Source organism: Seriola dumerili, unplaced genomic scaffold, assembly GCF_002260705.1.
Source record: "Seriola dumerili isolate Sdu_G_001 unplaced genomic scaffold, Sdu_1.0 BDQW01000088.1, whole genome shotgun sequence".
NCBI lineage: Eukaryota > Metazoa > Chordata > Actinopteri > Carangiformes > Carangidae > Seriola > Seriola dumerili.
The window spans coordinates 3,159,661-3,187,354 of record NW_019174343.1 but is presented as its reverse complement, the minus strand read 5'-3'; the positions used below and the strand labels follow the sequence as shown (position 1 = coordinate 3,187,354).

The 27,694-nt window shown below is 40.8% G+C and overlaps 2 protein-coding genes across 3 annotated transcripts; both read right to left on the bottom strand.

The window, feature by feature from the left end:
* Positions 1-1,257: 1,257 nt before the first annotated feature.
* On the bottom strand, positions 1,258-16,645 carry cass4 (Cas scaffolding protein family member 4). Its single transcript, XM_022745275.1, has 7 exons — positions 16,529-16,645; positions 6,361-6,777; positions 5,603-5,686; positions 5,370-5,480; positions 3,198-4,505; positions 2,993-3,076; positions 1,258-2,216 (listed from the first exon to the last, which is right to left on the bottom strand). The coding sequence occupies exons 1-7, from the start codon at positions 16,529-16,531 to the stop codon at positions 1,800-1,802; spliced, it is 2,424 nt and encodes an 807-aa protein (XP_022600996.1). The 5' UTR covers positions 16,532-16,645; the 3' UTR covers positions 1,258-1,799.
* A 931-nt stretch (positions 16,646-17,576) lies between these two features.
* Positions 17,577-23,919, bottom strand: cstf1 (cleavage stimulation factor subunit 1). 2 transcript variants are annotated; one of them, XM_022745305.1, is made up of 6 exons: positions 23,878-23,919; positions 23,298-23,507; positions 22,504-22,781; positions 22,217-22,414; positions 21,604-21,994; positions 17,577-18,600 (listed from the first exon to the last, which is right to left on the bottom strand). In XM_022745305.1, exons 2-6 carry the CDS (start codon positions 23,464-23,466, stop codon positions 18,341-18,343), a joined length of 1,296 nt encoding a protein of 431 aa, XP_022601026.1. In that variant the 5' UTR covers positions 23,467-23,507; positions 23,878-23,919; the 3' UTR covers positions 17,577-18,340. The 2 variants fall into 2 exon arrangements, with proteins under 2 accessions (XP_022601026.1, XP_022601027.1); XM_022745306.1 differs by having other exon boundaries at positions 23,298-23,504; positions 23,878-23,906.
* Between the last annotated feature and the right edge of the window lie 3,775 nt (positions 23,920-27,694).

Sequence of the window (27,694 nt, the reverse complement as noted above, 5' to 3'; positions counted from 1 at the left end):
GCCACGGAAGAGGAAATGTTGCACTTTCTACTCCACTACATTTATTGGAAAGCTTTAGTTAAACAACCAAGATACTGTAAGGACTGTAACAGTTCACTGACGAACATCCATGCTGTACTGGTTCAGTTGACCCTCCCTTGATTGTCACTGTATAATTTGCACTCTGCTGTATATGACATTCACATTCATGTAAAATGCCACTGTTCTAGCAGTCTGAAAGTGGAAGCTCTACATAGTGTTGGCATCCTGTGGGCAGAACAGTGGATGGTAAAAGGTTAACTATAAATGAAGTTGTGTGCAAGACATCATCTCCACACTTCCTGTTCTGTATTGACACTGACCTCTGACTTTCCTGTAGAGTCGAAACAGCACAAAAATTAATTTCCACCACAGTGAGCAGTAAAACCCTGTGATTTAGTGTTACACTTTTATAAAGTTGGGGAACTCAATAGACTTTTTAAAAGAATGGTCAAAATCAAAGCAGCTGAGGCAGAAATATTTACTATAGATTTGGAGTCCCTAAAATAGGTTAAGCTCCAAAAAAACTGGATTCTACAATTACCACAATGCAGCATCTTATCACCAAACCCTGCCTGTTCAATGCCCACACCTTTCCAACTGCTCGCCCTCAGTTTGTGTATATTGTTTTCGGGTGGTCCATCTATCCATCTGTCCGTACATACATCCTATTCTTGTGGACATGATATCTCAGTAATGTCTTGACAGAACTTCTTCAAATTTGGTACAAATGTTCACTTGGACTCAAGGAAAAAAATATTAGATTTTGGTGGTCAAAGGTCAAGGTCAGTGTGACATAACTGAAGACTTCACACAGCAATTATGATAAAATTTCACACAAATGGTCTGAAACTACTCTGAGTGGAGGAGGCAGACAACCACGAGGAGGTGATTCTAGATATTATAAATTTGTAGACTCTAAACTAAAGTTGAGATAACTGTCAAGACTAGATCCCCATTCAGCCAACTGATCATTTGGGATCCCATATCAAAATCTGGTTTGCTTCAGACAATTCAGACAATTCAGACAATTCAGGCAATTCCTTGTTTAACTCTAAATCGGATCTAATGTGCATATAATATCCCTTTTGATCTGGAAAACAAAGGGCATTAAAGTTCAAATCTTCAGCCTTAATGGTCCTAATGTGCTACCAAGACTTACTCATATTACAACATCCATCTTGCTATATTTTACATCAGACAGACATATAGAGAAAACAACATATAGAGTTTTCAGTTTTTAATTTTAATATCAATAAAAATCCTACAGGTGTTGTTCTTAGTCTTTTGTTTGGGAATGCATAACACATTTTTTTTTTTTAGAATATTTACACAGATATTCACATAAAGTAGACTTTACCAAACTACTACCCTGCAGAGTGTACCTCTTACACAATAAAATACATTAAACATCCACAAAACAAACAATATTCAAAGAATATAAAACTGTTGTAAATTATATAAAACAAATGAATTCATACTTAATATTTAAATTGTATTTTAAAATATGTTTGAATACAGTATCCTAAATGTGCAATCTATTTTGAAATTCCATTGTGTAGAAGTCTTTTATTTGAGTATTAATTGTTCTGTTTGACCATTTTAACCTGTGCCTGCATTCTTTATGATAATAACATTCAGCTAAAAGCAATGACCTTCTTCTTCTTGGATACGAAGCTTCATAACAGTTGAATATGAAATGAATGACCAGAGACATAGATGGACTGATGAATACACCAATGTCTTTTGCTGACACAAATCAATATGCTTGATATGTGCTCTCAGAGGTCAAGCGATATCCGAAAGTGCTGCGCTCGTTGGGCCAGTTCCTTTGCAAACTCTTGGGCCTCGTGCAGAGCCTGCTTATCCGGGAAGTGCAGCGCCGCCTTCTTGGTGGCCACAGCCAGCTGCTTCAGGAGAGCACACAGGTGGTTGCTCTTACACAGGAGGCTCTGGCCAGACCCTCCACGCTGGGCCTCCCTGCACAGAGTGTCCACCAGTCTCTGGCCCACCATGATTACCAACTTACTTTGCGAGATGAATTTCTCCGGTGGCTGGCCATCCTGAAGGCTGCCCACAAATCCCCTGATAGCCTTCTGGAGGGCGCCAAAGTAAAGCCGACAGTGCTCTGACAGGGAAGATGATCGCTGCTCTTCTGTGCCACTGCTGGACTCAGAGGAATGACGCTTGTTATCAACCTGAGTAGGGAAGACATGGAGCAGAGAAGGTCAAGATGACAACATATCACATTTAGGAACAAAATAAGGCTTCTGGCACAACGTGACCTGCTTCTAAGGTGCATGGAGACAGGAAAAGGTCCAAAGAGGTTAAAACCCCAGCAACATTTGTAGTAAACAGAAGAACTAATTTTGACCAACATGTTTCAGCTTGTGGCCTTCATCAGCGTCTTCAGAAAACACATCACAGGTGACATTTAAATAAAATAAGTATGGAACAAAAAAATTATTCAAAACAGTCAATCCAGCGTGAACATATAGATATCTGCCGGTCGGGCGACTTCAAAGGTGGGTTGGACCTTTGGTCATGTGGCTTCATGCCAATCACTGTTCCAGGCTGGTGAGGAATGTCCAATAGGTGAAATGGCTGACACCATGTTTTATTCAAAGTGTAGTTAACGGGTTGTATAAAGGGGACCTTGTCCCAAACTGTGTCCATTTGATGTGGCATAGGACCCCCACAAAAATCTCAAATTTAAATCTTTATAAAATGCTTTATATGTAAAAGGCAATAAAATGCACCAGCAAAATAAAAATAGAATAGAAAAAGTTCTTCTGTTTACTACAAGTGTTGCTGTAGTTTTGACCTCTTTGAACATATCATATTTATACTGACTATACTGACTACAAGGAAAGTCTGGGGTAGGTGCATTGCAGATGGAAATATAAAAATCTAAATTTCTGAGAGGCAAAGTTTTTCATTGTCACATTGTCATGTGTTTATAGGAGTTACTCACCTGTGCCTTGTTAGAGACAGGTGTGACATTTTCTTTCGGTTCTCTTTGCAGTTTCTTTTGCTGCTTTTCAAAGTCATTTTTAGTCTGAAGTCAAAAGCAAAAACAAAACATTACTGAATGCTTTGGTTTTTCTTAGTTGAAAACTCATCCAGTTACCATGGTTACCTATTATATTATATCTGATGATTAAAGGATCAGTGTTTACCTGTAGCTCTACATAGTCATTGTCGTCCTCCACTAAGTCCCCCTCTTGTTCGCCTCCACTGGGACCCTTCTTTGTCTCTGGCGGAGCTGTGATGTTGAGAGGCTGTGGATCTTTCTGAGAAGCTCTGAATAGAAGCTTGCCGTTGGCGATGATGATGGATACCAGGCGCTTGACATCCTCTGGAATGGTTCGTGCCACCATGACAAAGCGCTCCAGTTGGTCAGGTGTCTGGACCTGCCCCGGGTCCTGGCACAGTGTGTTGAGCGGCCAGCCGGCCATGTTCAGAGCACCCACTGTTTGTTGTAGGATCACACCTGAGTCCTCAATGATGGACAGCTGCTTATAGAGCCTCGTCTGAAGGTTGGCATCAGTCAAACGACGAGCGTTACCCTTTACATCCAGGGCAAAGTTTAGGAAGCATGTCAGAGAACATGCGATGGCCTCTGCTGCTTCTTTGATCTCCTGCAGGTGTTTCTGCAGATGTTCTTTGCTCCTCCAGTGACTGCTGACGAACTCCATGAGCCGGGGCACGGCCCTGCAAATGGACTCCTGCAGCTCCAGAAGTCTGCGGCAGGCCTCATCCTGGCTGAGCGTGACCTCTCGCAAAGGCTCTGGAGAGGACGAGCTCAGAGCCAGAGAGTCACAGGAGCTGGTGGAAGAGCTGGAGGCCGTGCTGATTCTTTGACTGTCTGCTGCAGAGAGATGTAGGATTCTACCTCTCTCGCTGTCCTCCTGCACCAGTGACTCCCCACTTCCTGGAAGGTCATGGAAAGACGTACAGGCCAGAAAGTTCCTCATTTTCTGCAGGCACACTCTATTGAGTTCATGAACATTGCCTGAGTCACCTCTGCACTCTAGGGGTATATGATCACTGGGGGGATCACTGAGAACTCGGGTGAAGGGTTCTTCTTGGGGTGGGACAGCATATACTGACTCCTCTGTAGTCATCTGCGTAGGGGGCTTGTCATAAATTGGGACCACTTTGGGCGGACTCGAGATGTCAAGTGAACTGGGTTTTGGTATATCATAAACTGAGGGGGTTGGACTGCATCTTTGTGTGGGCCAAGCATGTGCTGGAAGAGTATCATAGAGCTGCCTACAAACAGCTTTGTGTGGCATGGTGTCATAGGAGCCCTGGGGTGGACTTAATTTCTCAGGACCCACGGGCACATCATAGATCCACTCAGGCTTGCGGGGGTTGGGAAGGGTGCTGTATACACCGATCATATTCTGTTGGGTTTCTGTGGCTGAGGGAACAGGGATGTCATAGTTTGGGTCCTGAGGCAAAGGTGGTGGGACTGCATACACCTGTGCACAAGAACGAGGCTGTCAATATCACAGTTAGACAGAAATAAAAGGCCTGCAGGGATGAAGCATTCATTTCTACTTGGTGGAAAATAAGTGCCTGAATATGCTTCATACCAAGTTCTTGTCAGATCATCTTAGAGCATCTGACACCCTCCTAATGTCAGTGCTTGTTTGTGTGTGTGATGCAGTGTGATGCAGCCAGTAGGAGGCTATGACGGCAGGCTCTTCACCCCACCTTTGAGTGCGGATGACATAGACTCCCATGTTAAAATGTCCAACTTTACAGCAGAAATAAACATGTTGGTACAAAAACAGTTTTTGTCTCTACAGCTAATTTCCTCCTTCATGACAACTGTTTCTGTAACTCACCTGTTTACATTTTACTAAGATTTGAAGTTATGGAGAATTAAGGGGGTGGCCGCTTTGAGTGACAGGTGGGTGAGGGTATACTTGTCAACGGAGGAGGTTTTTCAGATATCTGTCTCATGCATGTCTGATGGAACACATAAACTTCTATTTTAATGAATCCAGATGTGTTATGGCTCATGATCCACTCATGCTCTACCTTCATAGATGCAACCTGAAGCATATTTTTAAACTTCAAGTCTATTTTCTCCCCTTTTATGCACATAACTACAATGATTGTGACATGGGCTGCCAAAGCACAGGTGACCTACACCCAATACTGTGCCTGAACGCATCCTGTGTAGACACAGACAGAGGACTGCTGCTGCTGCCCTGCCCATGTGCTGATTTCACTATCAATGTGTGGACATGTTAGTTTGTTTGAAGCATACCGAACCATTAACACAATAAAATACAGAAGAATATGCATTTCAATCCCTCTAATTGTCTGAAACTTACATAAGAATCCCCTGGACTGCTGCACCTCACACCCTCGAATCTCTTCTCCAGCTCTGAAATTTGAATCAGTGAGTGTTTTCGAGACATATGTCTTGAAGTTGTTGAAGGTGCCTGAAAATAGAAGAGCACAATAACAATGAAGATATCAGACAGATACCAATTCAAGTGGCAGCATATGTACAAATAGTCTCTACTTTTGATCCTCTTTGTTGTGAATATTTTCATGTGCTCACAGTGAAAAGAGAAACTCGTCTTGCTTGGACCGGGACGTCGTAAACCTCCCCTTTTGGACTGGACGCAAGATTGCAGAATGTAAGCTGTAGAGAGAGAGACAGAATGTCATATTGGGATTGACTGGCAACACTTGCACCGCTTTGATCAAAGCAGCATCTACCTCACTGACCTCTGCGTCAGTGCTTTAATGGGGACAGTGTTTGCTCTGAAGCCTGTTGAGAGAGCCAGAGAACCCCATTATGCATGCACTTTGCCAATTAACGCAGCCCTATAATAGAACCCATGCTGTTCATTGAATATTAGGTGGCTACTGCACAAGGGAACAGGACTCCCCTGGAGCAGGAGAGGAAATGGTGAACATATGGGTGTATTTCTCCCCACGTTTTGTTGCATAGGCACCCATACAGACACTTCTGTCTTTCTGGGGTCTCTGGTGGCATGGTCTGCTGTTTGTAGTTAAAAGTGTCTGAAGTCTGTGTCTGTTTGTCTTTTACAGGCCCATAAAGACCCCAGTGCTGCATGCCTGTCCCCATGGAGAGGCCCCTGGTCCCCATCTGTAAGCTCTTTTGCCAGCAGGGGGTTCACAGCATTGCATTTCTGCAACAGTCTACCTCTCTAATCATGAGAGTTAACACTTCCAAAGAAGAGAACCACCTTTGACCTTGGAGCAATACACTGACTAACATCTACATTCAGGATTCTTTCTCTTCTCTACATAAACACAGATTCATGTTGGTAGAAAAAAAGCATTTTGTACCTTGTCTCCCTCAGGTCCTTCTGGGCTGTGCTTAAGTGCTGACAGATTTTTTGAAGTTGATAAAGGAGTGGACGGGACCTTGTACATCTTGTCCATGCATTCATAGGCTGGATTGCTGGAAGGTCGAGGTACGCTGGGGATCTGGTAGATATTTTGCATACTGTCATCAGTTTTTGCATCAGTTAATTTGGGTTTTTCCATGACTTGGTGTAAGAAGCCTGCAGTGGCTCCGGTTTGTGGCAAGAGCTGCAGTCTATTTGCAGGAGCCAGACCATGCCGTCCGTACAGAGAACACATCCACCATCCACTGGTGCCGGCCACGTGTTGATCCACCACTATGACAATGTCACCTTTTCTGAAGGCCAGTTCATCTGCACACTCTGCAGTGTTGTCATACAGAGCTTTGGCAAGTGTGCTCTAAAATAAAGAGCAGAGAAAATGGAAATAAAGATTAGGAAGTAAAACATGTCTGCAGGTAGGTACTGTGTGTATCTTTTACATGACAAAAGTAAGAATCTTCATATGTTTATGTATTTTTATATTGTAATTTGCACAGCACCGCTCCACATTTAGATGATTACATTTTTACTTGAAACTTTTTTTGATATGTGTTGCAACCCTACCGCAGTTCCTCAACTGCATTTCTGGAGATGGCTTGTCTCTTCTTTTTGCTGCTGTAAGCCTAATGACAACATTTCCTCATGTAAAATGTTACTACAAGTTGCACGTACGAGTCATCGTCAGATTCACAAGGAAAATTGCACAAAATCCTTTTATAAGTCATGATTAACACAACTAGCTGTCGCAAAGTCACTGTTTCCCCCACTGTTAGACAGATTTTGAAACAAACAAAAAAGTGAGGCACTTTTTTGTTTTGAATGACATTTTTCTTTTCATTTTCACTTCCTATTTGTGCTTCCTGCTGAGAGATAAATGGAAAAAACAAGTTTCTTCAAACCTTCCTCTTGCAGGCTTGTGAGCTCATCACTCTAAATATGCACTGTGCAAATGAAACTTCTTTTCACTCTGCATATTTTAAATTCTATTTGTGTTCATATAAACCCTCTGTCTTGTCTTCACTGTCAATAATCTATCATCTCATGAGATGCCCATCTCTCTTCCGTGTGTCAAATCTAAATCAAATTGGGCTAGACCACAAACACTGATGTGAGAAAATTTCCTTTGCATCAGTGTCAACCTCATGGCTGTGGTGGCTCTTGCACAGGCTGTCATCATGAGAAACAAGCTGTGAGTAATGAAACATGCTTTTAAACCAATACCACTAGACAGAGCTAAAATGACAGGCAGCAAATTGTGGTTTGTCTTACTTTGCAGCCACACACACAAACAAACAGATATGCACACTTAACTCTTATCTCTTTAAAATTCCTATGAGAAACATATAAGTTAAGATCAGTGACAAATGCACCAAATCTAACTGTGTTGTCACTTATGACTTCAGAAAACAGACGTCAGAAAACAAGAATGCAACATAACAGTCAGTGTAGAAATTAAGATTTAGAGGTTTAGAGATCAATAAGATGAAACAATTCTGACCAGATGTTTTCGAGATAATTGTGATAATTTTTTTTTTCTTATTGCCCTGCCCTCTAGAGGTCAAAGGGCACCTCCCTCTGATGGGGCCCGAGTCCATGTACCCAGTAAAATGTTTATTTGCACCCATTTTTGTTTGGCTGTGACGGATGATATTCAGAAATTCATATTATAACTTTTGGGAGGCTTTGTCAAAGTTTGTCCAAGAAGTAGCGAAAAAACAATTTCACATTACATCCTGGCAGCTGCATCTGTTAGGTTGACTTGACTAGTGGCCATGTCTCAATCTTGGCTTGCTCTATGCTACCAGGCACAGGAATTTAGATTTTAAGCCAAACACATCAATAATTTTGAGGCAAAATGCAAATTCTGTTATTGCAGCGCTCACTGTTTAGGGACACCAGATGTCTTGAGCTGCCTCCTCATGTTTCCTGAGTCACACATAAAAGCGTTGTGTTGCATTGACAAATGAATGCTTTCAAAAATACAAATCATCTATGAAAAATTATGTGAGATCTGAAGATCATCTGTGCCAGGTTTAGTTTAGAGTTTGTGTGAGGAGTAGAGAAAAAACACTTTCACATTACATCCAGTATGGCGCAAACTGACATCGTAGGGTACATTTTACCGTACGCTTCGAGGGGCTGCTGCAGACTCCCGTGGCAGAAGTTAAAAGGAGATGATGATGAGGATGAAACACAATGGGTATCTTGGCCCCCAGTGAGAACAAAAACAATGGGGTTCCAGCAATAATCACATATAGGTGCAATATTCTGGTGTTCACATACTTTTGGTCATGACGAATATTTGTTCATCCGTACTAAGGGAAGAACTACAGAACTTAAAGCTAACATGAAGAAGTGAATCTATAGAAGTAATGGTACACACAGTCAGACAGACCCCTGACCAAACAAACACACCACACACTCCCTCACACACACTCAACCCACAGCTGATAAGCCTGTGGGGGGGGTGGGGGGTCTACTGGCTCTGCCTTCTCTCTGAGGGTGAATGCTCAGTAACAAAGAGTTCATTCACCATCAGAGCCCAACATGCTCAGCACCTGTTGGGATGCAGCAGACCCCCCCCCCCCCCAAACACACACACACACACACACACACACACCAAGCCTCAGCAAACTCCCTGCCTAATCCTCTGGGTCATGCTACAGACATGTAGGCAAAATATGTCGGGTCAGATGACAGTCTGTGACCACACCACCCAGATTTATGTTGTTGTGCTTTCTCCTTGGAATCATCACTGTACACTGTCCTAAGATGACATTAGCAACTGATTCAGGATCATCACTACAAAATCTGCTTGTGTTACACACTTTCTATGAATTTTGTCCATCCAGGTCACAATAAGATGCGCATGTAGAAAGCCCACAGAGTTTCCATGCTTGTAATGGGTACAAATGCCACATGACTTGATTATTGGTGAGACTTAAATTAGTCAGCACTGTACATATATCCTGTGTCTAAACCACAGTTGAATCCATGAAACAGGTTGTTTGTCCTGAGAAGAATCCCCTGCCTCGCCTCATGCTGTATTTACGTGTGTCCCTGATTCTGTGTCTGTGTTGTTCACTAAGTAAAGTAACAAAGTCAGATTCAGCTGTGACTCTTTTGGATTCCTGCACACGCCTGCTTGTGCTGATCAGCTCCTCTGACAGCTGGCCTTCAGCACTTTAACTGCACAGCTGTCTCGGCCGTTCCCTCCTCTCTCGTCGCTCTGCTCCATCCTGTTCACAAATTAACATCAGTCCGCCAGACACAACGCAAGAAATGCTTTTGAAACTAGGAGCTTCTGTTCAGGCAACACGTCACTTTGAGTCAAAATAAGCAAGATTTCATTACACACGCTTCATGAATTTCATGAAAAAAGCAAATGAAAACCATCCATACCCCTTGAGAGGCTTGATTGTTCAGACTGTGTTATTATTGTATATGATTCCCATTGTCTAGAATGGAAAAGTATGGAAACCAACAAAGTCCATACTTGCAAATATTTTTTTATCCTGTTATCTCAAAACAACGGGATAATTACTCTGTTATCTCATGGGGTGCTGTTGTGTTAAGCTTGGGATAATTATGTTATCTCAAGAAAACAAAGCTCTGGCATCTTGAGATAACAAAACAATAAATACAAAATATTTGAGAGTATGGCCTTTCTGGGTTTCTGTTGTAAAGAGACTTTTGGACAACATATATATATAAATATGTACTTACTGTAAAAGTAGCACAAGTGAAGAACAGTAATAAAGTCAGTGAGCTGACTCAGTAATATTTACATAAAGTTTGCCAACATTAGCCAACAAAATGTTTTTTTATTTATTTCTAAGTTGAATAGATGCGCTTTAATAGAGCCAATTGTAAGTTTTGCTATTGCTTCATAGCCAATGTTAGCATTTACAGCTGTATGCGATGTACCAGTCTTGCCAAGAGCCTCAGTGATCATTGTATTTACAATACAAGAGGTTGCAATACAACCCCTGAGCACAATAGTTCTTCAGAGCAGACTGGACGCTACAGTGACTCAGTATTGAAAATTGATGTGATAGTCACAGTCCAGATCAGGGCTAGCTAGTTAGCATGCTAACTTCAGTAGAAGAAATAAAGTGATAGAAATAAGCAAAACTAGAGCTAACATTCGTGTTGCTTTCCACAGCTGGACATAGCTGTTGGCAAGTAAAGGAATGAAGTTAGATGCTAAATTTGCAACATTTCTATTGGACTGGCAAGTAAACAGCTGTTAACTATGCTAATCTTGGCTATGTAGCAATTGCAAAACTTACAAATAAGCTCCTCTAAATGATAGATAGATAATCAAAATTACTGGGGAGTTCAAAGTGGTTTATAGGTGACCCACTGAAAGGCTGCATGAGGGGTGATTTATCCTCAGTGCATTTATATTTAAACTGATCATTGCTGGTATTTATTCATGTACTGTATAATTCATTTAATTAGGTAACTATGTGGCCATACATCAGGTATTTCATAACTGTACTCAGGAATGGAAATCCCCAAATTTGAAAGAGTGACGCTGTTGGGTAACTGTAATCTTTTTCCCACACAATAAGAGATGACCTGTACAGACATAATTAAGTCAACATAATAAGAGTGTCCATTCCCAGAGACATACTGGAACAGGAACCAGTCAAGGAAGCAGTTCCCAGTGTGGGAATAACACCCTCTTGGTTCACTCAGACCTTTTGCCCCTTGACAGCCAGGGCACAACCCCAGGGTCAGGTCAGCACCTCATCCATTAAACATTCAGACAAATGCCAGGCCCGGCACAACACCCATGGTGGCGGTAAACAAATCTGTCACACATGGCTAAAAATTCACAAAATGTAGAAAAAAATGTTAATTTTCCTAGAGAGGCAGGAAAAGGGTATTCATGATGAGGAAGAGCATGTTGTTGAGATAATCTCTTTTCTTGAAATTGGACAGGAAGTCAGCCTGTAAATATGACACTTTAGACTTTCCCACAGTATCTTAGATACAAAGACGGGGGCAGCGGGGAAGACAAGGAGGAGAGACAGGGACAGACAGACAAACAGAGGGAAAAACACTGAAAGGCACATTTGGTATTCCACTAAATTATCTTTCAATATGTTGGGAATTTGTTCAGATCTGATCAGTTTATTCATCTTAAATGATCCTCAGATGTGTTCCATGGAAAATCACCTTTGTCAACCCTCTCTCCAACCAAAATAAATTCAAGAAGAGGCTATGGAGACTAATTCAGGCTCTGTGGCAGTGACATTAACTCGTTACAGCTGCCCTGGTATTTCCTGTATTGGAACTGGTGAGAACTATGTCAAAATCGCATGCACAAACACAACTGACGAAAACTTCCTTGAAGCTTTCAGTCAACATTCCACAGAGACAGCTAGTCTTAAAGCAATATCAGACCAAAGTAAAACAGCAAGTAAACATACTTAATGTATTTCAAAACAAAACAAAAAAGCCTATGAAAGATTAGTGAAGTGATGTACTCTCCAATCTCTCAGGATTTGCTTTACTCTGTTGTTTTTAGTCAGTTTGACTTGAAATGAAGTGAATATATGGGCCATAGGAGATGAGTTAGGGGACATTTATAGGGCAAAGGATAAAGAGAGTTTTAAGTGAAACTGGTGCAGTAGTGCAGAAAAGTTGAATTCATAAGTAACAAGCTGCACTGATTCAGTTTGACTCTTCTCTCCTGATAGTGTTAATGCAAATTTTCATCAAATAGTGCAGGAGACCAGATAACTGGTGCTGCTATTAGAAGATTTTGACTCAAGTGTGAAACTAATGAACTGATTCAGCTTCATTTGAATGTATAGATAATGGCTGCCTGTGATCGACAGACTACAAACCCAATACAGAAATTTAATATATGATATATATGTCCCTATATCAAGAATGATGTTGCCATATATGTCACCTATAAGGGGATATATTACTATTAGCCTACATACAGTTCATACATCCTCTGGATATATGAAGATATAAGTTCATAACATATATGAAATACCCCTAGTAAAATTTGTATATGTACATATAGTAAAAATATTTATGTGATGAATTTTTACATAGAACACATATGCTTGCAACATGTTTATCAAAACAACATACACATTAAAAATCTATATGTTTTTCTTATCAATTTCTTGTTAATTTTAAAAATGTCTAATGTCACATTCTGGAAAAGTGTCTAAGACTTTTGGACCATACTGTTTATAATATCAACATCTATTGACTGGCTTTGGGATGAATATATATTTATGTAACATCTGTCTACAATATAAGCATACATATGCATGCATTTGTATGGGCTCGACACACATGTCAATATATGAAATTGTTCAAATTTCTAATAGGTTTCATATATAAGTTTTATATATATGTACATATAAAATAAAAATTTATATTTCATATACGGAAATTCAATATATGTACACGTATTACATTTGCGTATGGGACAGAATGAGCAGAAATACCTTAAAATTCACTGTAGTGACAATTTTCAGTTATGTGCAGGACAGTTTGTTGTTTCCCAGATGTGCAACAGTAAGAGTAGATGAGGGACAGTGTGAGGAACAATAGATAAACGGCTCACTGCTCCGTGGAAGGAACTTAATCTCACGGCTCACAGTTTTATTTATACTCGCACTTCCTCATTCTCTTCTTCTGCCTTTTGTCATAGCGCACATATGCACTGTGGTTACTTTGTTGTTTCCCATATACCTGTTACAGTGTTAAAGAGTATGTTTGATGGTTGAGATTGTGTTATAAGTGATTCTGACTCTTTCTCTGTACAAACACAAATGACATCTTTAAATTAAACATTTGAAGATGACTATTTGAAACATTACCATAATAACTGAGCAGACGGGAAATATATAATGTATAATGTTGTGCGTCATATTTTCAGATTTGCAGGAAATCAGATGGATTAGTTAAAGGTATCCTGTGGCGATTTTTGATGTTCTGATCAGCAGATCCCTGTTTTATTCACACTTGCTACCAGAAGGGACACAATGATACATGCGTGCACGAGCATGTGGTTCCAGTTTCTTGCCCACAGTTTCATACTATTCCAATGAGTAGTAGTAAGTAAGTAGTAGTATTAGAACTACAACTGCAGTGGCACATGATGAATACTGAGCCATCTCCATAACAACTGAGCAAACTGCAATTGCTAATGAAGAAGCTCTGGAAGAAGCTAGCAAGTGGACCTTTTGTAGTAACTCTTGTTCCTTGGATCAAGGGTGAACCCTGGTATGTAGCAAACAAAGGTGTAAAAATTGCATGTTTCAAAATATTCAAAAATTGCTTTGCAAAAAATAATATATAATATATGAATAATATATATTATATAATGTGTGTATATAAAAAGTTTATATATAATAAAATAAAACTAGAGATTGATTGTAAATATTTTAACTTGTAAATATGTAAATAATAATTTCATAAACATAAATATGTAAAAAGTGAACTGTATAAACATTTTAAATATATCTTTTAGAAAATAAACTCAAATATACAACATTAATTAAAATCTAAACCTCACAATACCTTTTTACCATACCTCCTTACAATAATAGCCACTAAATGCTTCACTATGTTCAGCAACGAGTTGCTAACTTTGTCTTTCTGCTGTTTGGAGCTGGGTAAGTAATGCACAGTGGGTTAACCAGAGCTTTTATTCACTGACAGCAGCTGCCTGCTGCTGCTGGAAACAATGCTGATGAGAGTGGGGAGACTGAACAACAACATCCAAGTTGTGGGTTGTAAAATCCAAATGAGCTGAAGACATTAAAATGCTCCTCAGCACTGAGGTAAACTGCTGGTGTTGGGTGATAATTCTCTGTGGCTTTGTAACTATGAGTGACACCTTTCACATCACACAGTCGCCAACATTGTGTTTCTACCTTCTTCATCTGCCATGGGAGTCTACGGCAGCCCCTAGAACCGTGTGGTAAAAAGTTTTGAACTTTGGCACACTGATCAGGGACACTCCCCCATGCTTTTCACCAAGTTTCATGCCTTTAAACTTCAGAACCATATGCATGATTTTCAAAAATGGAACGGGGTACCATTGGATTCCTCGGATCAAGCCGAGTTCAATGCCGCATGATGTCAGTTTTTTTTCTTTGTCCAATCTTCACTGAAACTGGCACAGATGATCTTCAGACCAGGCCTCACAAAATGTATCACATGGATTTTTGATTTTCTAAAGTTTGTCCATCACAGCCAATTGAAAACAGGTAGTGAGGTAGGTACAGGTAGGTAGTTCATATCTCAGCAACACTTTTATGTATAAAAATTAAACTTCATATATGGACTCAGGACCCCATCAGGACGTAGCACAAAAAAGTGTTGGTGCATATGACTTAAAACCAAACCTGGCAAAACTTATTTGTTGGCGTTTTGATTTGCAAAAGCATTCATCCGTCAGAGCCGATCGAACAAAGGTGCCAAACAAGATGTCAGGTCATATCTCAGCCAATCTTTAATCAACTGACAATGAAACCTGCTGTGAGTGCTCACAACCATGCCATTGACATCGTGTTAATATGGCAACTCTGACCTACTTGCAGCCATATTTACAATAACAATATTGGTCATAGCAGCTTTGAAAGGCAGTGTGATAGTAATCTCATGCCTGCTTTTCAGCTTGTTGCACCACTGACAAGCAGTGTTCCTAATTTCAATTATATGCGGAGCTCACAGTGACAATAAAGGCCAGTTGGCTTACATGCTCAAAGTTTTTAGCTGACATAAAGAACAATCAGGCTGTCTCACTTCTGAGCCAGATTAATAATCCTCAAGAGATTTTGAACCAACAAAATTATTTCAGCTTCCTTAAGTGGGATGTGTAGAGGATGCTGCCCCAGCCTCCTGCTGTGTGAGCCCTCATGACTGTCTACTGACTGACTGCTGCTCCCAGATGATAAAAACTGACACAACAGTGTGAGGCATCTCAAAATAGCTACGAATTATACAAGAAATAAATTCCAATACCAAACGCCTTATATAGAACAGAAGCGAGATTGCTTAAACCGACAGTTAGTCATCAACCAAACCACTCAGTTGTTTTTTTAAGAAACAAAAGATGAGCTCATTCGCATGAGAAAATGTCAGGATGAGGCATATCCTTTCCTTCTACTAGTAGGTCCTGGGAAGATTAGGCTTTGCTGTCACATTATTCATATCAATGCTTTTTCCACACAAAGACCCCCAAGCCAAATATTGACTGGCCTTGTAGGCCCCAGTCTGACAGAGATATCTAGACAAAGGTAACAAAAGGCACATACTAACTTTAATGTTTTTCCCATCTGCTGTTGGCTACAGTGCATTCCCATGTTGTTATTCTGGGGGTCTCGTGACAAACACCGACTTGTAAAGATGAAATGATGCAAATAAAATCCCTCTGATAATTTCTTGGTCAAGCTGCAAACAGATTTAGATTTAGTGCACCATCGATAAGTAATCAAAGTTACTCTGGATACAATCCTGCAACATCCAGCCCAGTTAGCAACAGATATGCACACGGTTTTAAAGATTAAAAACAGACATGCAAGCAGTGTTTTAGTGTATCGATCTTTTTAAGATGTGTGAATGAAACATCGTAAATCAGAGTGAAATGAACTAAAATATTTAAATTTACACATGTGCAAACTGCAACATGTAAGTACATAATCTCTCACCTAACATCCCGATTATGTGTTTGTGAGCAGACTTGAGTTGATAATCTGACTTCTAAAGTCTTGTGTGTTAATGAGGCTCATAAAGTTTCAGTCTCAGCTCTGTGTCAGGATCAGCGCTCTCAGGTTACAGCCTACTGTAGAGCAGGTCAGAGGGGCTGTGTGTGGAAATAGGTGGTAGCTGACACTGCAAGTTAAAGTGAAATCCAAGCAGGTGGTCTGCAAGGACATTCCTCTGGATGAGCACCAGTAGAACACAGAGTAGACACAAAAGACAACACAGCATAAATTCAAAAATTGTAATTATATGATCATTATAAATCATTCTAAATAGAAATCTGAGCTGTAATGAAAACAATATTTTGGAGTAAAACAATTTGAAGTCCTAGCTAAAGAAGTGGCTGCAGTACTCACCATGTTTGTTAGGCAGTTGTGTTTAAGTTTCCACACAGAGAAGTAAGTCCGTGCACAGAGGCTGTTTTCAGTGAATCATCTCTACCATGAGTGCGTCTCGGGGATTTACTCCTTGTGTGTGTTCCACCAGCATATTGTCTGAGCTGTCACTGAGGGGCAGACTGTTTTACACCCTGGGCGGGGACAGCGAGCTCCATGTCATTGACAGAGCTGCTTTCCCGCAGCCCCATTGGCCAGAGACACCCCTCTCTCTGCAGCTGCCCTACCCCACCGATGTTTCTTTCTTTTTTTTCTCTGAATTTAATACCTCTTTATACTATCTCTCTTACCCCTCCACCTTTCTAGTAAAAGAGAAGTACAGCACCATTTGATTACCCAAGTAGCAGGGAATTTTTGTCACCATATTTTATTTTGCTTCCTCTTTTTCTTATATTTATGGCACATTCATCCATGACACATTTATAAAGAAGGTTCAGGAGGGAGGGAGAGGGGGAATTTTGAAGAATAAATTCTTGTGGGTTTCCTCATTATTGTCTGGGTAACACAGACAGCAGCGTCTGGGAGAGTTAGGTTGGGGGTTGGGGAATGCAGAGGGGGTGATGGGGCAGGGTGAACTTCCAGTCGGAGGATGCAGGGAAGTTGAGAAGGACAATCAGGAGTTTTGATTAGTTTTTGTTCAGATTGTTTCTCTTATTATTGCTTTTTTTTGAGGCCGTCACAAAATAAAATTAATAAAAATAATAAATTTAATAAATAATAATAAAAAAATACATTTTAAAAAATACCACAGGGTTGGACTTTTGAATTTAGTCATACAGAAACAAAAACCACAATAAGTAGATGCATGCTACACCTATGGCAGTATGTGTGTTGTGGTATTGGTGGCGCCCTGCAGGTTGCTCACTTTTTGCAGCAACAACTGTGATCTTAAAATATCTACAGGAAATTTCCATGGTGGTCGTTAGCTGTGTCATTTCTAAGGGTGATATTTAAACATCAAATTCATAGAAGAGGCTTCTCTCTTTTAATTGTTTAATAAAAATCTGAATTACAACAAAGGACATTGACAAAGTATAAAAAGTGAAAAAGACAACAACCCAACTCTGCGGTCAACTTTGACATAGAACTAAAATTTGAGATGTGAATTCTGCACGAGGTCTCAAAGCAGTGAAGGGAGTTTCAAAGGTCAGGCTTTGAATTCAATCAGACAAAAGATCAGTGTATCATTCACAAAGAGTGGCAGCCAAAAAGAGTTTTCCATTCACTTTTTCCAAGTCTGACTTCAAACAATAGTCAAGTCCCCTTACAGACACTAAAACAAGGTTTTGCTTGCTGTAATCATTCATCCTGTTCCTGGTGGCCTTCAAAAGACTGTTTCAACAGAAGTCGTGGGGGACAACATCTGCAGTCCTGATTCTGTGCATATATTCAAAAGTCTATCTGAAGCTAATATGAGGTTCTGAAGTCCGAGTTAATCTCATGAAGTGGTTATCTTCTAAAGTTATGGTCTTTTTTAATATAGAATATAGAATTACCTCAAGCAAAACCTCTCAATGTGTACACAGGCACCTGACGTGTTTTAAGACAGGCTGCTCTTTAAGACGGTGCAATGACAACTCTGTTTTCTTAAGTAATGTCCCACAAATTCCACTGCACAGTTAAATAAAAATGAAAGATACCACAAATGACTTGAAGTTGACGAGACCAGAGAGGTTATGGAATCCTATAGAAGAGTCCAGCATTCTGATTGGTGCTCTGTCGGGGGGGTGGGGTTGGGGTTGGGGGGGCGTTGAGTGGAGACATGGATGTGTCTCAGTCTGTGGTGGTGCGGCGGTACCAGAAGCGGGCCCTGAAGTCGTCGCTACAGGTCATGAAGCCAGGATTGGTGGGCGAGTGGACGATACAGCGGACGATGTTGTTGTGTCCCAGGGACAGCAGGTTCTTCCTCTCGGCCGTGCGAGAGTCCCAGCAGCACAGGCTGATGGTGCGCTCGTCCGGCAGCAGCACGTAGTCCTCTGTGTGGTTGAACACGCCCTGTGTGCGATGCATCTGCCGGCCACTCAAACCTGCGCCTGTAACAGCGGATAGAACACATCACTACCACTACAACACAACTGAAATCACATGGTAAATGGTAAATGGACTTGTACTTATATAGCGATTTTCTAGTCTTGCTGACCGCTCAAAGCGCTTTACAATACTTACACATTCACCCATTCACTCACACATTCATACATCTCACTCATACACTGATGGAGCAGCCATCAGGGGCAAAGTTGGGTTCAGTATCTTGCCCAAGGACACTTCGACATGTGGCCTGGAGGAGCCGGGGATCGAACCACGACCTGCTCTCCCTCCTGAGCCACAGCCGCCCCCATCACAGCTGACTGACAATATTTAAACTGATGGTGAACTGACCATTTTCTAAATCCCATCCTTCATTAGACTTAAATCAATCAATCAGACTTTATTTGTAAAGCACTTTTCATACAAACAATGTAACACAAAGTGCCCCCCCCCCAGTTTTATAAACTGTCGCGTTTACAATATGCTATTTTTGCCTAAAAGTTTAAAGTCGACATCTGACCATCTTTGATTTAGAGGGATTTATAACACTCCCACTCTCTGTCCTCTTAAAGTTATGCATAATTTTGGGGGTGTTGCCTCTTCGAGACACCACCTGACAGACAGCATTTTGACCAGACAACAGAGACATTTAATTTTGGCAAGTTTATATCAAGTTACTCATGGAATTAATGTAAATTATTGAGTGCAGACAGAAGTGATGGTCAGTGCTGGGTGAAAATAAAAAGCTGCTAACTGGTTTTGTGTAAGAATCTTTGCTAATGAGAAAGGAGAAATAGATGTGTTAGAGGTGGAGTTAAGCAAATCCATGCATTTTGTCAGCCTCTGAGTCACACTGACTCACACACTGCTGCAAACAAATACATTCACACACACTTATTTTCACAGGTGTGTGAACAAAATGCTACACTGTAGAGCCAGGCTGTGGACAAAACAGAGAAGAACAGGTCAGAATTTATTCAGTTTTATCTTTAACCCTTGGTCTTGACTCTCCAAGTCAGTCGCTTGACCTCTGTCCAAACGATCCTGTGTGAGTCAAAGACCATACTGAAGGTAAAAAGCCCCCAAAATGTACAAGAAGATAGCTGCTGTCCACACCTGACCAGCGGACGAAGTGTATACTGATGTCTATAAATAAGGGACTTAAGCAGACAGAAATATTTGCAAAAAATAAAATAGGATCAGGTTACCACATCCAGTTATTTCTGGTGCCTGGTATTAAAAGGGCTCCAAGTTCTATTCTGGTACTCTGGATCACATTCAGGAGGTTCAGGTGGACAGGGTGGAAGGTTTCTGCAGCCCAGAAATTGAACTGTAAACTGGGCTACGAATATACTACATATCCAGGAGTTTTGATTTGCATCCAGATCTCAGTTAACTTGGCAACCACGTGTGACGTCATCCATCATCTGTTACTGCGAGACTCCTGACTCTAAACCCCAGTGCTTTCTTCACGGTCTCCGGTGACTTCAACGAGACAAGATTCCACACTTTCACTCAGTTTGAGGACTGCACCACCCGAGACAGTTCCTGGACCTGCTGTATGCTAATGTTAAGAGTCCTGGAGATTCTACCTCACACATCACTTTTTTTCCCATCACTGATGATATTTCCACCACTGCTCAACTGAGTGCCGAGCCTCAGTCTACTGAGCTGCTCTGGTTTCCCAGCTTCTCAGGAACTGCAGGGAAGAGGAGGAAAGCTTCCAATGCACTGAGCCTCTCCTCCATTACAGCAAAGAAACTACTTTCATTACATGTATCATTATTACTAAAGGAGGCAGAGGAATAACTAAACATAAGACACACAGAGCAGAGAGAGCAGGAGAGAGGGAGGGAGACAGAGAAGTCATCGGTAACGAGGCTTCGTACTAACGACTATGACCAACTCTACATATCAAACAGAGGGAGTTAGACATAAAGACCTGCCTCTAATAAAAGTCTGTTACGTTATGGAGTTGAAGTAAATAAGGACTAAGAAAGACAGTCTGTCTCTTCCAACTCTGATCATTTCACAGTAAATTCAGCTGAAATCACAGCTCAGTCTTTGTTTTTAATTTATGTGTTTGGTGATTTTGTCAGACGATGTTGTGGTAATAAAATCAGGATTTGTCCATAGACAGTCCAGACATATATTAGATTTTGACTTGGTCTTGTTTGGTTATTTCTTCCTTTCCTAACTGTGTGTTATACAATTGCAACAAAGTAATTTTAAGTTTTGCTGTTGATCTGAGGTGGGTGTAAACCTTGCAGACAACGTGCTGGAGTACAGAGACAAAACAACAGAAATGTGTCACTTACCTAATACTGTATCTTGTAACTAAGCAACTATGAGCTCCAAATTGTGCTATACAACATGATGAAATCAGAACTAACCAGATTCCATGATAACAGTTCAAAATGTCATCAATAGTTCTTAAGAAACTCTACAAGCAATGAAGAGTTGCTCCAGACTGCAACGTAGCAATTACATCACTCTGACCGTGTTACGGTGATGTGACGAGTGTTGTTCTTTTCACCTAAATTCTGAGAAAAAAAATTCATTCACACAAAGACAGAAACAAATCTCTTTCTGAAAACAGCAGAAGCTGCAACACTTCTGCTAATGTGGTCAGTGTTACTGTTATTTTGAAATGTTTGAAATTTTTTTTTTTTTTTTCATTTTCCTGCATCAACACTGGCATGTTATCATGAAAACTGAAAATTGAAACTTAAATATGAATAAGGTTTCTTAGCTTATCTTGAATTCAGTTTTTAACTACAAAACTGTTTTTGTTGTTGAAGGCAGGAGCAGGTAGACCAAGACAAGTAACAACAGCATTAGCAGCTAACATACCCTAACTGCCCCTAGCCAGTTCTCTTGTTTTCTCATCTTTTTTAGATGAACCATCCAACTGACACCCTTGGTACAGCACTGTGCCCTAAAAAAAATGATCTGTCCACCCACATGAAAGCACACTGTGGTTCTTGTAAAACAAAAGTCCTCTTTACCTGTGTACTTGACCAGCGTCCGGCCCGTAGAGATCTCCCACAGTTTCACCACAGAGTCTTTGCCGCTGGACAGGATGTATTTGGAGTTCTTGGAGAAGACAGCAGAGCAGACCTCTGCGCCATCGTGGGCCTTCTCGAAGGTGGTCACACAGCGGTTGGAGACACCATCCCACAGCTTGATGTTGCCGTCCTTGCTGCAGGTGACGTAGCTGTTGGCGGTGGGATTGTAGCCGACACCGCTGATGGTGTCTGTGTGCTGGTCCAACGGGTTGCAGGACACGAAGCACTGGAAGGTGTTGACATCGTAGAGGCGGAGGGTGGGGTGCTGCGTTCCCACCAGCAGGAAGTCACCTGATGGGTGGAAGGAGATTGAACGCAACATTTCTGCTTCCTACAAGGAAGATGAAGGCAGGATTAGATTGATACGTAATTCTAGTAAAAGCAAAGAAAAGCAAGGGTTAGGGTTAGTCGTTTTCATCCGTGTTTACATTTCCTGAGCAACTTCTATGAAACAAGGCATCTCTACATTCATCAGAACATTTTTTATTTTATTTAACATATGACAACCCTAACCCTATGATAAAACAGATAAATCCCGCCTACAAATTCTGACCTGTATATATTTAAATGCTCTTTTTGCAGAGGGCTTTGAGTAGTCAAACAGTTTGAGGGTGTAATCTCTCGAGCCAGAAGCTAGAATCTGTTCAGTCGGATGGAAGGCAAGACAGGTGACTTCATCGACGTGGTCGTACAATGTCCGGATTACAGGGTGATTCTCCATGTTCTGCTGTGCTGTCTCATTCATCATCACCTGACATATACAGAAACAGAAAGAAAAGTAAACATGAGCCAGTTGACTTTAAAGCATCAAATGTAAACGTATTCTCCAACCTGTCTCACCTCAATGGGCATGGCACTCTTAGCCAGCATGCGCTCAGTATCTAGGATCTTGATGGAGGCGTCAGCAGAGCCGGTAGCAATCAGCTGGCCATCACGACTGTATGTTGCCACACGGCACGGACCCTTATGAGACGTAACATAGCAGGTCTCATATTCAGATGCCTCTGGAGACATGGTTTGGACATCGGCATCAAATTCCAGATCGATACCCACTCCAGGTGCCACTGTATCTGAGCGCCCGATGGCATACTGGACTGCACTGTCATCATTCTCCATCCCTGAAAAAGTTGAGAAAGAATGACCACTTAAAGCCACACACAAAGCACAAACATCTACCTGTCTCAGTCAAAAATCAGTCCACTGCTAGTTACTTCAGATGCTGCAGCTTTCCTCCTAACTCAGTCCAAACAATGTGTTCACATCACCCCGGTCTCAGAATCTCTACACTTGCTGCCTGTTAATTTTAGGATTGATTTTAAAATTATTTTTATTACTTTTAAAAGGTCAGGTTTGGGCTGACCCCCTCCCTACATTTCTGAGCTTTTATCCCCCTATGAGCCAGGACTCAGTCTGAGATCCTCTGGTAGTTCATTGCTGGTCATTTCAAGGTCTAGGTAGAAACCCAAAGGACAAGGGACCTTTGATGTCAGGCCGCTAAACTTTGGAACAACCTGCCTGAGGATATCGGAATCTCAGAGTCAGTTCAGTTTTTATAAAGCTTTTATTGTGTGATGTATTATTATATATATATGAAGTATTATCAAACATGAAGGCATGGAGAAAACAACACTTACCTATCTTTGCCAGCTGCATCAGCTGCTCAGAGGGGGACACTACGCTCTGTGGTTTGACCTCACTGATGAGACTGTTAGCGATGTTGGTGTATCCATCATAGAGCAGCTGGCTTATGATGAGCTTGTACAGGTGTTGTCGGTCCTTCAGAGTTGGTTTGGGACGATACATGTTGGGTCAGTGCGACCAAAACCGGACCGTCAACTTCGCTGCTGTAACAAAAGACACCATGTCAACAATTAATCGTCGAAGTGTGTTAACTGCCGTTATGTGATCTCAGTTTCTGCCGAGGTCGATGTTAATTCTGCATTCACATAAGCTCCAAATTAACAGCGTCAACTGTGACTATACCGATGTTATGGGCAGTCAAAGTAAATGAATGGAAGTTGTCCTTAGCAGTGCTGCTAATAACGCTAGCTTTGTTGCTACAGTTAAGACAGAGCAAAAACAACTGGAAGTTAAGCGCAGGTAAAACCATGAACTGGTTCAGCGTGTGCGCTCTGCAAAAATATTATGTGCTACTTAACGGCTGAAGGTGAGATATTACTCTTCGTTTTCAATATCAAAACATAAAATATCTACCTCTCTCCAAAGTTCCAATGGCGCTCCTGGACAAAACGTGCGTTACGCTCTACGTATTTTGCGTCCTACGTCATAACAATGAAAGCCTGCACAGGAGGAAGTTGCCTCATGGTAAACAGAATTTTCATATTTAGTTCATCAAGCGGTTAACAATTAAGTAGCATTTTAATACTTGCATTATAATACTTTAATGTCGCATCTAAACGGCAAAATGTGACGTTCAAAGGAAGGAAATGCAATGACAACAAATGTTACATTAAACACTATCATTTTTGTCCTTTATACGTTAGCTTACTGTGATAATAAAACAGAGCAAACCTTGACCTTAAGGTAGAAAAAAGACATCTAATGGTGCATTTACAAGGTATGTGAGGACAACAAGTCATTAATGTGTAGGCCTAAACTTTCTTTCTTTCTTTCTTTCTTTTTTTCTTTCCTTTTTCTTTCTTTCGTTCTTTTTCTTTATTTATTTGTGCACGCAAAACCTATAGCCACAATGAACTTAGCCTATAATTATTGCTGGTAAAAACTTTAACAACAACAACAATTAATAAACAGAAATTTTGATTGGTGGTTCATAGTTTAAGCAGGCCGCTTTTTGAAAAAATAAAAATAAAAAAACTGTCTCCAGGTTTTAAATTGTGGTGATTTTCTCTTTTTCTCTGTTTTATACATTTTAAAAAAGCAACATGAAGAGGTCACCATCTGGAGATTTAACATTTCACTGTCTAAAACATTAATTAAAAAGAACAAAAACAGCAGGGAACAATGATAACAATAATAAACTGTTTCTGTTCTGTGTTGATATTGGATTTTTTCTTTTTATCAGCCATACCAACCCCAGTTCTACCACATAAATCATTACAGTGTATATGTAAAGAAAGCTTATTTTACCGTTATGTAGGCATACACTGATGACCCAGCAGAGGGTGCACAAATACAGCATCTCAAAGACATGAGGAGAAAGAAAAAGCTGTCAGCTTCTGCTCCGGTTTAGATCTCAGCTTTATTGGTGTAATAGTTGAGTTTTGCAGTTGAAAACTTGAAAAATGCCTTTTACTGGGGCTACACACTGATGACAGTAGCTAAGACTGTGTTATAGAGTAAAACAGACGATCATTATGGTTTACAGTTTAACACTCTAAATGCACTGTGTTTGACATCTGGTAGTAGTGGTGTGATTGGTAGTGGTGCCGAAGACAAAAGTGGAGCATGAGATTGCTATTCTTTATCCACTGAAAAGGCATCAGTGAACATGTAAGTGGATATAGGCCTCTAGCAATTCAGCACCCACCCACACACATTCTCTCAGTTGTCACTTCCTGCAAAGTGGCCAAAAAAGACAGAGATGTAGTGTAATACATGCAGATGGACAACGGTAGCTTAGCCTGTTAGAGAGATAAGCCTACAAAAATGATACATCTGTCATTTTTCATCTCATGCAAAAATGCAGCAAGGGACCCATTCAGATACTTATGAAATAAGCTGGATATTTCCCTTGGGCATCTTCGATCTAGAGCCATAAGTTGAATTACAGTGTGAAGAGGCAGGTAACTTCATAGTCCTCAGAACAAGGAATCAGTCAGTGAAAGGTGAGGAACTATTTCGTGTCTCACGTGATTGAAGGTGTATTTTAGTGGTAGTTCTTGCATGATGACATTAGCTTTTTATAGCATTATATTAAGAGATGTGTGTGACTACTGAGCTCATGTCAACATTAGTGGTGTAGCTCAAGATGTGTCTGACAATCCCACTCAGTGGCTGAAAACACATTTGCAGCTGCACCCACATGGAGGAATGTCTGACTAACAGCAACAAGACAGTGAAGTTGCTTAATGCAGAGGTTCATCAAGTCTTTGCCACTGCTGATCATCAGGTGTAAAACTGGAATTAATATTGTATCCTAGTAAATTGACTAACAGCCAAAATATCATCTATCAACAACAATAAATCAGAGAACACACAAGTACAAATTGATATATACAACATACATAGTGCAATTTAAAAACAGTTGGTTTGACTCAGTCAAGTCTGTAAAAACATATGAACATATGAACATGCCCGGAACTCTGCTTCCACCCTGCAGGACTGTGAGCTATGTAAAGACGGTAGAAAACATGCGTGGTAGGAGGTGTCTTGTTACCATGTCAACACAAACCATGCACTTGGCAGACCAGCCTGCAGTTGCCTTGGAGACCAGTGAGAGTCTGTAGCAGTGAAATGATATAAAAAACTATTTGTTTTCTTTCAGCAGATGCCATCTGATAATTGCATGGTTGATCCCACACCATGACATATTGTTCAAAAGCCAGAGCTTTGAAAACGTCACTTACATCAAGCGGGATTGAGAGAAGAGACATTTTTCAAGGTTTTTCATTTATTTACATGGAAAAATAAAAACAGAGTAAACTTAAAGTTGCTGTAGTCAATAATTTTTTAAAGAGTGGATCAAATGATCCAGTGTAACGTTGAAATGGTTTATCACGTCCGTCTCTGCAGTTTCACTTGCCTCTATGGTGCAATTAAAGTTCTTTCAGCTCAATGTTTGGGTTTTACAGTTTCAAAAAGATATTGCTGAAGAAGCAGATATTTTTGTGTGGAGACCAAACGAGAGCTAAAAGAAAAGCGAATATTGGACTTACCTATAAATTTGCCAGGATTTCAAATGAATGCTAATGTAAAATTATTTGCTAACACCTTAGCCATATCAACTTCATTATGTAAAGTTTAATGCAGTCATGGTGTAATTATGCCCCCAACTTGTAACATTTGAGGCCACCTAAATTATGTAATGTACCACTCACAGGTTATTGTGATATCGTATTCTGGAGATGTCCAGAAAGGGTCATAGTGATGTAGTTACCAAATGTGTCGCAGGCACTGTCATATGACGGCATTGATATATGGACAACACAAATTCACACTGGTCAGATGTTTGGCTCTCAAATCAAACAGATAAGAATAGAATGTATTCTGTTTCCTAAATCAATAGTTTTTTCACTACCAGCAACAGTAAATGCAACAACAGCGTGTGAATACAAATGAGACATTACGATTAAAAAAAAGAAAAGAAAAAAAAGGCAACTGTAATACTGTAGGCATGTGTAGTGTGAACTGGTGTATCCCTGCAAAATGATACATACTGTAATGGGGGCTGTGGTTGGACGTGGGAAATTCATTCCAGCCACTCACAACACATCCATTTGTTCTCTGCCTGAGAGAGTGCGAGCAGTGCACTTGAAGCCAAGCTGCCACATCAACATTTGCTGCGCCGTGGTCTATGTGGGTGTATGAAATCCAGTGTGTGGGAGGAAATAGGTGGGTGAAGGTGCGATTATTTAAGTGAGCCAGAAGTCAGGTACTGCCTCAAACTGTTGATGGTAAAGTCAGTAATTCAGCCAATGTGACTGTTGAAGATAAGCTCACGCTTCCTCTGCCAAACAGCCACTTTAACATGTGCACAACACTGTGTTATTAGCCTTAGATCCTTCCATCTGTGCTCAGGGCCTCTGTGTTTTCTCACTGCTGCTGATCACTTTGTGAAATCTATGTTTTCAACTTGTCCTCCGGAAGTCTTTGTTTGACAGCCACACCTCCCCTCGAGCAACCCAGCCAGCCCTCCTCTCTCTCTCTCACTCTCTTTACTCTCTGCCTCACCACTTTCATAGTGCATCTTCTCTCTCATTTGCATTTGTTCCGCTTCCTTGTGACAAGGAACAGTTCATGTCAAAGAGCTGTGAGAGAAATTCAGGTTGGAGAGGAACGCGCAGCCTGGATGACAGAACAGATTGAAAAGAGCAGGTACACGCACAGAGGA

Coding starts and splice junctions, on each gene's coding strand:
- cass4 (XM_022745275.1), bottom strand. Junction 5,687..6,360: donor AAGGACCTGAGGGAGACAAG/GTACAAAATGCT, acceptor CTCTCTCTACAG/CTTACATTCTGCAATCTTGC. Junction 4,506..5,369: donor GCAGTCCAGGGGATTCTTAT/GTAAGTTTCAGA, acceptor TCTTGTGCACAG/GTGTATGCAGTCCCACCACC.
- cstf1 (XM_022745305.1), bottom strand. CDS start 23,466: ATGTATCGTCCCAAACCAACTCTGAAGGACCGACAACACCTGTACAAG. Junction 22,415..22,503: donor AGAGTGCCATGCCCATTGAG/GTGAGACAGGTT, acceptor TGTATATGTCAG/GTGATGATGAATGAGACAGC. Junction 21,995..22,216: donor GAGCATTTAAATATATACAG/GTCAGAATTTGT, acceptor TCTTCCTTGTAG/GAAGCAGAAATGTTGCGTTC.